This window comes from Amblyomma maculatum, chromosome 10, assembly GCF_055883805.1.
Source record: "Amblyomma maculatum isolate TAMU_Amacu chromosome 10, ASM5588380v1, whole genome shotgun sequence".
Lineage (NCBI taxonomy): Eukaryota > Metazoa > Arthropoda > Arachnida > Ixodida > Ixodidae > Amblyomma > Amblyomma maculatum.
In genome coordinates this window covers 169,935,374-169,947,562 of record NC_139353.1, presented here as the reverse complement: position 1 = coordinate 169,947,562, position 12,189 = coordinate 169,935,374, and the positions used below count along the sequence as shown (strand labels likewise).

At 47.3% G+C, this 12,189-nt stretch overlaps 1 protein-coding gene across 1 annotated transcript; it reads left to right on the top strand.

Annotated features, from left to right (window-relative positions):
* The first annotated feature begins 835 nt into the window (after nucleotides 1-835).
* LOC146177908 (uncharacterized) lies at nucleotides 836-6,740 on the top strand. The gene is made up of 4 exons (XM_084581657.1): nucleotides 836-866; nucleotides 1,855-2,255; nucleotides 4,871-4,937; nucleotides 5,884-6,740. The coding sequence occupies exons 1-4, from the start codon at nucleotides 836-838 to the stop codon at nucleotides 6,078-6,080; spliced, it is 696 nt and encodes a 231-aa protein (XP_084437783.1). The 3' UTR covers nucleotides 6,081-6,740.
* The last annotated feature ends 5,449 nt before the right edge of the window (nucleotides 6,741-12,189 follow it).

The following is a 12,189-nucleotide window of genomic DNA, read 5'->3' as shown; positions in this document are numbered from 1 at the left end:
CTGTCCCGACATCGTTTGATTGCATGTAAAGATTGCGGAATAAAATGACATCTGCGATTTGAAGAGTCTAGTAAAATCCGTTAAATGCCTTATCGAACAAACCGTTCCGATTCAAGTGGTTGATTGCGCGGAACACCCAAAGCAGACGAACAGACTGTTAGAGCGGTTTGGGACGATGTGCTTGTGCATTTACTTGAGTTGGCTAAGTCAGCCAGAAAAATCGAATGATGGGTACGGCAGCAAAACTGTAGCTGGCGCCAACCTTGATTAAAAGATGTCTTCTAGGCGTGCATTCAAAATCAGCTTCGAAGTCTTTATGAGGATTGTTTTGGAATAAAATGCCGTGTGCATGAGCGTGCGACACGTGGGAAAGGTTGATGTACGCATCGTTTTTTGCTGTGTCTTTCTACTGTTTACGATGGGCCATTGCGATACAAATAATTTTCGATATAAGGCTGACTGAAACGTAGACGTGGTTGTTGATTTATAGCAATAGACGCAACTGAATAATAAATGCACCTCATAAACTCCTTAATGTCCGGCAAAACAAAGTGCATTGCTTTATAAAACAGCCAGTCGTCAAAATAACCACATTTGAGCATCCGAGACGGCGAACGAGTAAATGCTTACCATCTGCAATTTGATCATTTCCTCTTAGAACTACGCATGCTAGCAAGCAGTAGTTGCTTTCACTTTTTTTTTCGAGCAAGAAAGCGCTCAGGATCGAGCGTATCTGTGTAAAAACGTTAACCAGCTTAGCCTGCTAGCGCAAGAGCCTGCTGAACAAGAAATCGGGCCGACGCTCCATAGCCCGCATGTCTGCGCTTGCCCCAACATGGCGCCGTCGACGGCGGTGTCTCCACCATGTAGGGCCGCGCTTATTGTCGCCTTAGTGAGCGCTTGGGGCAAACTTCTTCGTTAGCGGGGTCTCCCTGCACCGATGTCTGTCGACACAGCGGGAAGTTGCTGCTGGGGGGTGCCGATAAGGGTGCCGTCGCTTCCTCGGGACGCCTGGGGTGCGAAGGATGAAACAAACCAAGCCTCCTACGCGCCCCGCGGGGCGCGTCTAGCATCTGAGTAGAGGGGAGAAAAGGAGAAAAAAACAACAGCGCTGACTCCTTGGCTTCTACGATCGGGGGTTCGGCCGCCAGCTCGACTCCAAGCGCGAGTCGCTTTTCACGCACTGCGGCCTTGCACCATCCATCCATCCTTCCTTCCGAGACAAAATGGCGCCAATGGCAACGACGGTTGCCGCAGCGATGTCCGCTCAGCAAGTATATTTTTTTCCGGAGGAAACTAGCTCCCTTTCTGGCTGTTATCGCTGAAATGAGGATCGGTGAAATGCTTGACGCATTTCGTACGCGGAACAAAGTTCGCTTCGTGCGGGCACAAGAAGAAATGAATCACATTAGACACGCATGGACATGGCAGCAGCTATCCACCCACTGGAATAATTTGAAAGGCAAATACAACGTCTTGTGTTTTATTGTAGTTTACTCAATCCTTGGAACTCGTTATGCACGCTCCAAACTCGTGCCTATACTGTTATTTTGTGTTAAAGGAAGCTCAGTGGCGCCGTCAAAGTGGGGGTGCTTCAATGAGAGATGACGGCAATTTTGGCCTTATGGGGGAAGGCTTGACGCAGCTGTCGAGGCTGACTAGAGCGTAAGACCGGTTCGCGCTGAATCTGGTGCTTTTCGGTGAACAAATGTTTTTTTCGGTCAGCGCCTAACTCCGTCCTCACACCGTCAATCATATAGCTACGCTTTTGGTAGGCATTTTGCAATCCCTCATAAACAGCTTCCCTTCGTAGCGAGAATTTCGAAATAGGTGCAGTGTTGTATTCGACATCAGTGCAAAGCGCACGTGGTCACCACTCCTTCTTGCTTAATCTCCGCTGTGTGATTCTCGAGCCGAGCTGGGCAGAGAAGAGCAGCTGCAATGCGGACGCCTGTTCTTTTTGCTTCTTTGCTGTACAGATTCCCCTCCTTCTTGGCACGCGGTTATCTGCATCCGGCTGTGAATATGTCGACATAATCGCAAGGTCATCGTGGGTTGTGGCAGCGAACTGGACGGCTGATGTCATCAATTCTATCAACACTTTCCTGTCCTCAACGCCACCATGCGCCCAAAGAACGTCGGCCCCACCCACAGCGGATATAAAAGCCAGCGGTTTCAACGACTTCTTCAGTGGGCGGAGAAGAGCAGCTGCAATGCGGATGCCTGAAAGTTCATTCTGCTTCTTTGCTGTACAGGTTGGTAATGGTGCTTCCTTACACGCTAAACGTACCAGCAACGTTTGTACGCTGCTCTTCCCTTGCCCACTTGTGTTAGCTTCAACGATCTGCTAATGCATGCATGTGTTGTGAAGCTTTTATTGTTAGCTGGCGACATTGGGTCAAACCCTGGCCCTGAACTAGGTGAAGCTAACCCTAATGCTGATGTTCTTGCTGCTGTTGCGGCGCTGTCGGCAAAATCAGATGCCCGCCATGCTGAGCTGATGGATACCTTAACACAGCTGAAGGCTAACCAACTTGAGTTAGAGCACAAAGTGTGTGATCGCTGTTGAGTCCCACGTTGGGAGGCGACTCACTGATGCTGCATCCGATGCTGTTCACGATGAGTACGCAAGAATAAATTCACCCTTAGACGATCTGGAGGACCGATCCTGTCCAGACCACCTTATCTTTTACGGTGTCCCGGACAAGGGCTCAGAAACTTGGGCTGAGTCCGAAGAACACGTTCGGAAAATTCTTTCCGAGACATTAGCTTTATCTTTTCCTGATGAGTGCATCCATCGAGCTCACAGACTGGGCTCTTATATATCGGAGGGATGTAGACCTATCGTTGTGAAATTCGGTTCCCTCAAATTAAGAGAGAAGATTTTATCGCAGCACACTAGATTAAAAGGTTCTAAGATAGCGATTAGTGCAGACTTTTCTCGCGCCACACGCCAGTCCCGCAAAACATTGGCTGAATTCGGGTAGGCTTCAGGACAGAAGTATTTATTGCGAGCAAACCGATTGTACATAGACAAAAAATGATATGTATTTTGTTCATCGACCGATCGCGTTTGTGAAGTAAATCTTGCCGACAGTCGGTCTAGCGCTAACAGAGGCCAATCTTCTGTTTCGAATTTCATGGGCAATACCACGAGCGTTTCATACGCTCCTAGCTCATCGCAATAGCTACCTACACGCCCGATCGCAAAGAGTTTCCCTTCTTTTTCGAATGTACGCAGTGTCCGTAACAAAAGTGACTATCTCTCTTCAGTTATCGACACGTGTTCAGCCGACATTGTTATCCCAACCGAAACTTGGCTTTCGAGTGATATTGCGGATGATGAAATCTTCGAATGAGAAATTGTTTTCAAATTTTTTCGCTGTGACCGCATCATGTGTACTGGTGGCGGGGTACTGATTGCTGTGCGTGATGGTCTGAGATCTTGCCTTTTAGATATCGCTTCACCGTTAGAAATTGTGTGTGCACGTGGCACCCTCGAATATCGCGATTTTATTTTTTGCGTGTGTTATCGTCCACCCACTTCGTCCATGACATTTTGTTCTGATCTACATGATGTATTAAACGAGTTACGTGTGCAGTTTTCTTCATGTCCGCTCTTTCTTCTTGGCGATTTTAATTACAGAGCAATTAATTGCCATGACTCTCTTCCTACATCAGATGGTTCAATATCTGAGCGCTCTCTTCATAAACTTGGATTTTAACTTTGAACAGCTTGTTCTCCAGCCTACGCGATCTACAAAGCACTCTTCTAACACCCTTGCTTGACCTCTTCCCCGCTACCACACCTGAGCTGGCTTCCTGTTTAAGATGCATGCCTGGTTTAAGTGATCATTGCCTAATTTATTTCGAACTGTGAACAGGCGAAAAGTGGTTAGAGCGCCCGTCTCGGCTGCGGGAGGTGGTCAGTTCGAAACCCACCGCCGGACACCCACCGGTAAAAATGGGTACAAGCGTCCCCCGGCCTGGTGCTCGGCTTTTACAGGGGTGTGCGTTTGGGAGAAGCTCCGTAAACCCCGCTGCGCGCCCCTACTCCGCAGTGGGCCCAAACCCAGTTTCGAACCTCGCAGCCTGCAAAGGTGGTTCTGTTTGTCTTGCAAAGGTACTTCCTTTGACCCTCACCTGAAGTGCTCCCTTAGAGCCTCAGCTGCAGCAGTCCTAAAAAAACAAAACGAATCTTGAACTAATGAATTTCGTCGCTGACTACATTCCAAGTTTTCACGCCCGCAGTGTTGAAGACAACTGGGATTTGTACAAAAAAAGTGAAATTTTTGAATAATAAATTCGTCCCTCAGAAACGCATTACATCTAACTCCCATGTCCCATGGTTTAATGCGTGCTTGCAACGCCTACTGAACAAGAAGAAAAGGTTATTTCGGTGGGCCAAGGCAGCGCAAACGGCTGAACGTTGGCACGCCTGCGCTGCCGCTAATACTGAATACAAGAAAGTTGAATCTGAAACAAAAAAAAGCAATTTTACCAGCACATCCACCCAACTCTTCTGAAAGAAACTCCCAAGAAATTTTGGAATGTGGTCAGCGGGAATAAGTCGAATATAGTAGATCTTTCCGGTGATAGAGAAGCACCAATACCCGAGAGTGAATGCTGCAAAGTGTTGAACGAAAATTTTGCTTCATGTTTCTCGTCTACATATCTCAACTGTTTATCCGATCTTTGTACATCTGACTTTTTACCTATGAATCCGATAACCATTGGTTCTGTTGGTGTATCATGTTTAATTGAAAGACAGAAGGTTTCAGCTTCCTCGGGTGTGGATGCAATAACATCGAAGTTCTTGAAAAGTACAGCTACATGCTCATTTTTGATTCTTTGCGGAATATTTATACAGTCATCGCAGAGTTGTTCCATGCCCAATGATTGGAAGATGGGGAAGGTGGTTCCTTTACATAAATCAGGTAACACTTTTTCAGCACTTACCTATAGGCCCATTTCGCTAACCAGCATATCCTGCAAACTTCTTGAGCACATAATTTACTCTCACCTTGTTTCTTTCCTCGAATCTAACAACTTTTTTAGTTCATACCAACATGGCTTCCGAAGACTTTTCTCGTGTAAAACGCAACTCCTCTCTTTCACTAATGATCTTTTTCGAGCTCTGGATGCTAACTTATATATAATTTTATCTTGGCGCCCAACGTGAGGCGCCAAGGTGTGGGCGATTCCTCTACAGATATGTGGCGCAGCGCCCCACATCTTCTTGACGCCCAACGTGGAACGCCAGTTGTGGGCGATTCCTCTGCCCGAGGGATGCGCACGACAAATACACAGCGGGCCGTCTAACAAACATCTTTAATCTCACAAGGGGTCGTCCAAGGCAGTGCGGGGTCGTCATCCGGGGGGCTGGATCCTGCGGGTCGTCTTCCGTGGAGAAGCGCCAGGAGCGAAGAAGCAGGAACCAACAGCAGGAGCGAAGAGGCCAAGAGAGCGAGACGGCCGCGCGTGCCTTCCTTTATAGCCCCCTCGCGCGGGACCGGTTATCCCCGAAAGAGCGGGGAGAGGGAAACAGGCACCGCGCAGGGAGCCTTGGGAAGTGGCGCGGCCTTCGAATGCGCGGCACGCCACGGGCGCTACAGATATGTGGCGAAGGGCCCCACACCCTCTACGGTGGAATATAAAACACATGCCGAAAACGAGAACAAACTACGGGAAGCAGATGTTCAACGGAAGTCAACAGAAATATTAAACAATGTCGGAAATTTTAGAGTTTAGTGCTTCATTAGTGTTTCAAAAAACATTTAATACATTATTACTAGCCGATGATGTTTGGATTTCTTAATCATTGACACATTGTTTCCATTTTGACATTGTCTGTTTGTATGCATATTTTTTATTTTTTCACAGTGTACATGAAGTGCCGCAGCCTTATGTCTGCAGTGTGGCTGTATAAGGCCTCATTCTCACCGCCGGTGCTTCTCTCCGTCGCGGCGGCACTGGCGGGGGACACCGCACGACGGATGGAGCGGCGCAGATGTTCAAACAGAAAGGGCCGCCGGACGCCGTCAAACCTGTTCGGGCGGAGCTTCGCCGCTCCCACGTGACTCTACGTCAGAGCGTTCTTTTTTTCTCCTGCAAGAAAAAAAAATACGAAGGGCGGCTGCCCTCCCTGCAGCGGTGGAAGTCGTGTACTCCGCGTCTGTACGGGAAAAAAAAAAGCGTGCTGTTCTCACGTGCTCTAGAAGCAGTTTGGAGCTAGAAAGCGTTCTCATCTCAGCTTTGGTAACGGTACAAACACCACGCGTACTGCGCCAAAACAAATGATTATAATTATAGCAAGCATGTATTAAACCGCAAAAAGTTATGCTCACTCCAATAAAATTATTCTTCGCAATCAGCACAATCACAGAAAACGTAATTCTATCAATAAAAGAATTGTTCGCGACAACATGGCAAGATGGTTTTGATACAAGTATTAAAAAATCAAGTTAGAATGGTGCCGACTGAAATATTTCACGCAAATCTGTCGGAAGTCGAGGTTAGCTGTGACGTCCTACATATTGCAAAATTAAATAAAATCGGCATTTTTTGTTAGCCTCTTGTGCTTTGGTGCTTCAGTAGCTGCACGAAACTCCGCGCAACTCAAGACAGCATTGTTCACCAGCAATGAAACGTTCCTGTCGATACCACCATTCGTGATATTAAGGTAGCTCTTAATATTTCGCTATCACCTGCAAGTGCAAGCAATGCGGCTTCAAAAGCGGTCGCTTCCTCTTGAAACGCAATTTCGTCACAGTTTTTTTTTTTAAGGGTTCTCTGTCTTGCGGGGAGATTGCGACCTTTTCTTGCATTTCTTTTCCCCATTGATATGGTTTTTCTTTACTTGCTTTCTTAGACCTCCTCCCCTTGACAAAGTTTTCTTGCCGCGCCATTTACCCGCTGTTTGCATTTTTTTCTCTCTCTCTCTTTTCTTTGTTCAGTTTTGTCCTCTGCTCCTTTCCTCACCTCGCCCATTACCTCTTCCTTTCCCTTCTTCACCTGTGTGGCAGTCGTTTTGACTTCTTCTTTACTGCCTCGAACCTTGTTTGCCACTCTGTACTTGTTTTTGGTTCTGGCTGTGTCTACATAATGGCTCTTAGCTTAACTTGTGAGCCGCATGCTTTACATGATTTCAATTTGTCAAGAACCTGTTCTGCGTTTGGATCGACTTAGGTTGGTGAGAAAAACTACCAGATTAACTATTGGCAACGAGGTACCGTTTGCGTAGCTCCAAAATGAAAGGGAGTGAAATTCCGATTATCTACTTGAAAATAGTGTTACCTCAGCATCTCAGATAAAAAAAAATTACGCGTCTCTTATATTCCGCTTTTAGTGTCGCGACTTCTCGCAGCAGTTCAGAGTTGGAACGCCTTTTTATGTCAGCCTCAGTACAAACACCGCACGTACTACGGAACAGCAAATGGGTACGGATATATATCAAGCCAGTATCCAAGCTCAGCATAAATGCGCACATCTATATTATTATTCATGGCAGTCAGCGAAATCGAAGAAATCTATAGGAACATATATAATAACTCTGTCATCAATAAAGGAATGAGTCGCCAGAACTTGCAAAATTTCTTTTGATACACCCATTCAAATATACAACTGAAATATCGTTAAGTTTTGCAGGAGGTCATGTTTAGCTGCGACACCCGGTGCATAAAAAAAAAAAAGAAAAAAGAAACGGCAGCTGTTGTCTTGTCAGCGCGCGCTTCGCGGGGCGCCAAACAGGAGGGCAACCCCCGCTTTTTTTTTCTCTGTGCTCGCGCACCGCCGTCTGCATGCGAGCCCGCGTCTGCACGCGAGTGTGACGACCGGCGCCGGAGAGCGGGCCGCTTTTGCGATAACAGGAACCGACTTCCGCGAGAGGGCGCGACGTGCAACAGGGGTGCCACGTTCGCCGCTCGGCGCGTAGCGGCCGCGGGGATAGCGGGGGTACAGAGGAGGGGCGCGGTTCTCTTTGGAGCTATTTTGACACGCTACGCAAATGGTGCAATATTTAATAAAGGGGCTACTTATTACAAGTGCTTAAACTCATCCCTGCCATTCCATTACGTTAATCTGGAGACGCCGTGCTCGCTTGGGCAGTCCTACGGAGCAGCGCGCGATGTTTGAATCGCTATTTCAAACTCTTTCAACATTTCTTCCTGCGGACAGCCATAAATCATCCAGATGAGCTTGTACTTAATGTTTTCAACGAAGCGTGGTATTTTGCATTCGTTCTTCCAGTAAGGGAATAAAGGCTACTGCCGAGGAGCGCTATTAACAAGCGGAGAAAAACAGTATACATGCGAATCAAAGCTTGTGCTTCGTAAGGTCTCTTAGGAACAGCTTATTTTTTACGAACCTTATTTACGAACACCTGCTTACATTTTGCAGCTTGTGCTTATTAATACATAACAACGTTTATCTTAAATCGTCAGTAATCTGTAATATATCTCTTTAATAGGTGTTCTTTATGTGCCCTAATCACCGCTTATAGAAATTACAAATACAGTGTGCGAGCAAAGCACATTTATTTATTACCGTTCTAACATAAAGCACTGCGGTATTTAGCGGCAAAAAAAGGAACATATACACGACTCAAGCATTTATTCTCTGTTCGTAATTAACATGATACATATATCACGGACATTTGTTTACGTGCCGCTGACCAAAGGGTGAACCAGCTGTTTAGATTTAAAAAATGTCAAGTACAGCTAGGGCAATACTTCAGATAAAATATGAAAAATTAAACCTGTCACATATGTATACGAGGGAATACGTTCATAGTGGGCATTTGAGAGCGGACGCTTTGCTGGCATCAAATGGTACAGAGCAAAAAAAAGAAAAACACTTATAATTGCGCGTCGTATTGGCAGATATGATGCAGTTCTTGGCGCGCACAGCAAGAAAACGAAAAATGAGAAAACGGTGACGGGCACCAAATGCACATGCAATTAATATAAGGCCTAATTCAGATGCGGACACTAATGCGTGTTTATTCTTCGAGTGTGTGGTATGAAATGTGAGTAATCGACTGGATACACACGCCAACCACTGCTTGCCGGACTATAATCGGGCTACTTGGCGCGGCTACTGTTTGCAGAACTAATCAGGCTATAATTGTTTACAAGGTTGATATTACGCGTGGAATACTTCCAAGGGAATGCAATTATTTACCCTTTGAGAGCTCTTGTCGTGGTTCGCTTACTTCGCAAATAGCGAAGCCGCAAAAACACATGAGATTTCGTTACTTCAAGTGTGAGCTTTCTGGTGGTCTAAGTAGGTAAAATTTTTGAACCTCCACATTTTAGATGAAGGTTGCAAAATCTGAAGTGCAAAGGCGTCCAAAAGGATCGTACACCCGAGCCAAATTTTTGGGTAAATTGCGACTATAGCTTGGAGCCTATTGCGCAGTTTTTGTTCGTGGCGAAAAACCGTGCCGGCCTCACAACCTCTCTTTTGCTGAAGGATTATGTAGCGGAAGCGAATTAGGCGTACACTATAGCCTCTGCGTCCTCTATTTTCCATCGTTCTTTTTCAAAGCTATTCTTTTTTTTTTTTTTCATTTTTTATGTGCACCAAAACAGGACTAGAGCGATCTTCTGGGGTCAATGACTTACATATTACCGGTTGCTTGAGCACGCAGAATAAAAACTACATAGAATGAAAACATTTTCTGGAACAATTAAGTCATTGTCAAGCTATAATGCATTGAGGTTAAATGTCTTAAGTATAGCGCGCATCTCTGGGTACTTAAAGCTACCCGTTACAACGCTGTTCCAACTTATGGAACAAAAATAAATGGTTTGTTCTTATATTAGTGTACAGTTTTACAAAGTTGTTGACTTAAATTTCGACGCTTATATCTACGCGTTCGATTGCAGCCTTTTTGTGCACTGCTTTCTTCTTAATTCCCAGGCCTCCATTTGGTTCTTAGACTCGATCGTTTCCTTTTTTTTTTATTGCCTGTCATATTCCTCAATTTTTCTTCGTCTTTAGCTGCCTGCTTTCTTCTCCGTCGTGCGTTTGCCGTGCCGCACGAGAATTCCAAACCTTTGTTCACATTCGCGGTCGCTCTTTTCACGGCGCTGCGTGCCTCCTTTCTCCCTCCCTTGTAGGCGACACGTTTCTTTTCTTTTTTTCTGTGCATCCTTTACTTCCCGCTTCTTCCACCTTTCCTGACCCACTGTGTTTAGTTATTTAGTAGCCGTTTACCTGGTGTGGTGTCGTTCGCTCGTAGTGTAGTCTCTATCTCTATGCGGGGTTGTCCATATTTAATTCATTCGAACTGAATGCCAACTTTTCTTGTGGCTTCAGGTGACTTACTGTAGTCGGCATAGTCTGCGCGTGAAATAACGGAATATACCATTTTTGACTGTTTTGATAATGGGGTTACTGTGGCCAGCTTCAGTCAGCGCTCGAACGCACATGTTGCATGTTTGACTTCTTCATACATCCTGCCTCCGCACTACCCTCTTTTGAAAACGAGCGCATTTCTGGACGTCAATTAGGTGCTTCAGGAATGCTAAAGCAAGCTGTACGGCGAGTGAAGCGTGGTGTGCGAGTCTCAATTTGTACGCCCTCTCCAAGCTGTTTTCTTCAGAGCCCAGCTTCTGTCACGTTGCTTCCGCGAGGTGTTGCGGACGGCCAAAAGGGAAAATAAATTAGGTGATTGCTAACAGTATTGAGCCCCATTAACCGGCATATTTATAAAATCTTGTCGCGAACAGCTCGAGACGACGCACAAGCAAACAAGAACGTACAGTGCGAGCGGTATCCATCCTGCGGCACAGCGCGCATACGCGGGCGCCCGGACGGCTGACACACCAGTTGCGGGTGGCGCCTTCTGCGCTGCGGCGCCTCCGTCATCGCAAAAGCGGCCCCCGCTCCCATGCATTGCGCGGCGCGGTCGACACACTGCCCAATCTTCTAGAGCACTATACCAGCGCTCGCTCGGTGGCGACACGCAAGCCATGACGTTGAGTCACGTGAGAGAAGCGAGCGCGCTCACTGGTCCGTCTTTCGTGGGGCGGAGTCCGCCGCTCGCCGGACCGGCGACGCCTTGGAGCTACCCCACGGCGCCGGCCACCCGATTTCGGGGAGTACTGGCACCATTAACTCCCTTCTCGGGCGAGCGCCGGCGCGACGGAGGCAACGGAGGAGAGAAAAACCGGCTGTGAGAATGAGGCCTAATATGTAATCCACATATGTGCATGAAAAGGAATACCTTTAGCGCCAAACAAGTAGGAGACGGACGAGGAGGACACAGAGATGAAAGAGCTCTTCTTTCGTGTTCTGTCCGTATCCCTTTTCAAAGATGAACCAACTCGCCCAGCAGAAAGTTTTATTGAGCACACATGTGTATGTACCTTCTGCATTTATGTATATCACCGCTGTTGAAACTGGTTTTGCAGGGCGCTGGGGCCTTTGTCAGCCCATGGTGCCTTTAGTCCCAGCCTCCCCTCGCTGAGACGAGAAATAAAACTTATATGATCTTCTTATTTCAAGTGTACATACCATCATCATCATGCCGCGGCGCCACCGGTGGCATGCGCCTCGGTTGTCCATCGGAATAAACGCCAGGTACAGCATCCTTTGCCTTGGCGTCTCGACCTTGCCGTCTTTACCTGGCCTTATTCCACACGTGGTGGAGGTGAGACTTGATCCCCTTGAGGCTTTGTGCCCTGCCTCTCGCTGGAGATCCGTTCTGGTTGCTGTTTACCACCTGCCACCATCACATGCCTACCGAGAGCACCGGCGAACCGGCAGGACCCTCTACCTCGGCAGCACCACCCCCTCCGACTGTGGCCACACGACAACGCGGCCCCCGCTGTTCGCTGGTCGTCGCGATGAAGACGTCGATGACTGGCTCGACACCTATGAACTCTGCAGTGCCTACAACCGGGGGGACGATGCTCTTAAATTTCTCAATGTTCCTTTCTACCTCATTGAGGTCGCCAGAACCCGGTTTATTAATCGCGAACCCCACACCAGTAACTGGACCACATGAAAGCAGCAGTTCCGCCAATACTTCGCGGACCCGGCAGTTCGCACTTAGATCGCGAAGAACAAGCTCGCCTCCCGCCTCCAAGGTCCCGGTGAGTCATATGCGTCTTAAATAGAGGGCATACTTGCACTTTGTCGACGTATTAGTCCCATCATGCCGGAACCTGAACGCGTACCTCA